The 1,603-nt window shown below is 54.9% G+C and overlaps 1 protein-coding gene across 1 annotated transcript in view; it reads left to right on the top strand.

Moving 5' to 3' along the window:
- Window positions 1–499: 499 nt before the first annotated feature.
- Window positions 500–1,603, top strand: part of SNTG2 (syntrophin gamma 2) — an 84,570-nt gene continuing 83,466 nt past the window's right edge. The window contains exons 1-3 of the mRNA XM_040239069.1: window positions 500–647; window positions 1,025–1,108; window positions 1,317–1,540. Of these exons, the coding sequence (XP_040095003.1) occupies window positions 500–647; window positions 1,025–1,108; window positions 1,317–1,540 (456 nt within the window). The remainder of the gene's footprint in view (window positions 648–1,024; window positions 1,109–1,316; window positions 1,541–1,603) is intronic.

Below are 1,603 nucleotides of genomic sequence, written 5' to 3'. Positions count from 1 at the left end.
TAATAAATGGTAATTCATTAATTTTGTTGTGATTGTTTCAGTGCCTTTTACGACTTTTAAATGCGTGTACACATCTCTTTTTCTTAAGATTTTTCTCACAATTGGGTTTCATTTTAAAATGCAGTTTAAGGAAGTAGATGTCTATTTTAAATAACACTGAAATGCTTTTTGTGTGTCAAATCCAAGTTATTCAAATGTTATTCCATTTTGTTGAGTCTTTTGATCTTTGGGGCTCATTATAGCAGTCTATTTTTACAGAAATAGAAATCGTTCAACAGCATAAGAGTCCTACCTTTTCTCCCTTCAAAAAAATGCATCTTAAGTAGGTCGTTCCTGACAGATCCTGCTTGCTGCCTTTGACGGCTGTGAAGTCGTGGGGGTGGGTGGTGGGAGAATCTGATACCGAGTGGCAGTTACAAGGTCAGCGTCGCTGATTAAAGTCTGACTCAGATTTTAAAGCCCATGATTAGAGTACTTTATCTGACATTTTCCTCGGATCATGGAAACATACAAGCCCTGCCTCTCTCCACCACGGGCACCTTCCTCCCTGTGGAAGGACGGGTGTGTGTTTAGACCTCCTGTGTCCGTGTGTGGAGAGCTGGCCGGATTCTGCCTGCCCACTGCCGAGCCCTGTCGGGCTGTCCTAGGTGGGGGCTCTGGATGGATGGGGGAGGGTGTCAGTCATGGGGAGCTGAGGTCAGGGGCCCTGGCTCCAGCCCAGAGCTGCCCACGGGCCCCGTGCCACCCTGAACCCACGGTCACCCCCTTCCTGCCTTTCGCCTCCAGCCCCCAGGAAGGCTGATTTTCTCTTCCTCCTGTTTCCAGCTGAGTCGTCCTCAAAGCTCCCTGCCCTGAGAGTCTCCCAGGGAGTTTCCAGACTCTGCTCCCCCTGCCTGTGACGTGTGGGACGCCCCCCGGGCAGTGGTCCCCGAAGCTCGGCCAGGATGCCCATTTGCGGACCTGCACCCTCTCCTGAGATCCTGGCCTCAGGCTTTCTCCTCCTTCCTCCCTTCCTCCTCCACAGCTCGGCCTCAGCCCTGCCAGCCCCAGCCTCTCCCTGCGGCTTCTGTGTCCCCAGGCCCGGAGAAGTGCTGGGGCTCCTTGTGGAGTGAGTTTCTCTCCACCGTTGCCAGCCTCAGGGTGGATCCACTCATCCCACGAATCTGTTGATGCCAGGGAAACCTTGTGTCCTCAAAGATGAAGTTCCCTTCTTTGTGTTCCAAATTAAAATAATTTGGATCTTTCCTTTGCAATTGGCATCACACCTGATGGCAGGATCAGTCCCTAAGAAGTGACGAGCCGTCATTTCCGAGGAGGTGTGACTCATGACAGCATAGGCATCCTGGCCCCCGACTCTGCTGCTGCTGATGCCTCCGAGGTGGGCAGAGCCCGGCCTCCGAGGTGGGCAGAGCCCGGCCTCCAGGGTGGACAGAGCCCGGCCTCCGAGGTGGACAGAGCCCGGCCTCGGAGGTGGACAGAGCCCGGCCTCGGAGGTGGACAGAGCTCGGCCTCGGAGGTGGACAGAACTCGACCCTCCAAGGTGGACAGAGCTCCGCCCTCCGGGGTGGACAGAGCCCGGCCTCGGAGGTGGGCAGAGCTCGGC

This window comes from Oryx dammah, unplaced genomic scaffold, assembly GCF_014754425.2.
Source record: "Oryx dammah isolate SB20612 unplaced genomic scaffold, SCBI_Odam_1.1 HiC_scaffold_1, whole genome shotgun sequence".
In the NCBI taxonomy this organism is placed as follows: domain Eukaryota; kingdom Metazoa; phylum Chordata; class Mammalia; order Artiodactyla; family Bovidae; genus Oryx; species Oryx dammah.
The sequence above is the reverse complement of the archived record's forward strand: the minus strand, read 5'-3'. Positions and strand labels throughout refer to the sequence as shown.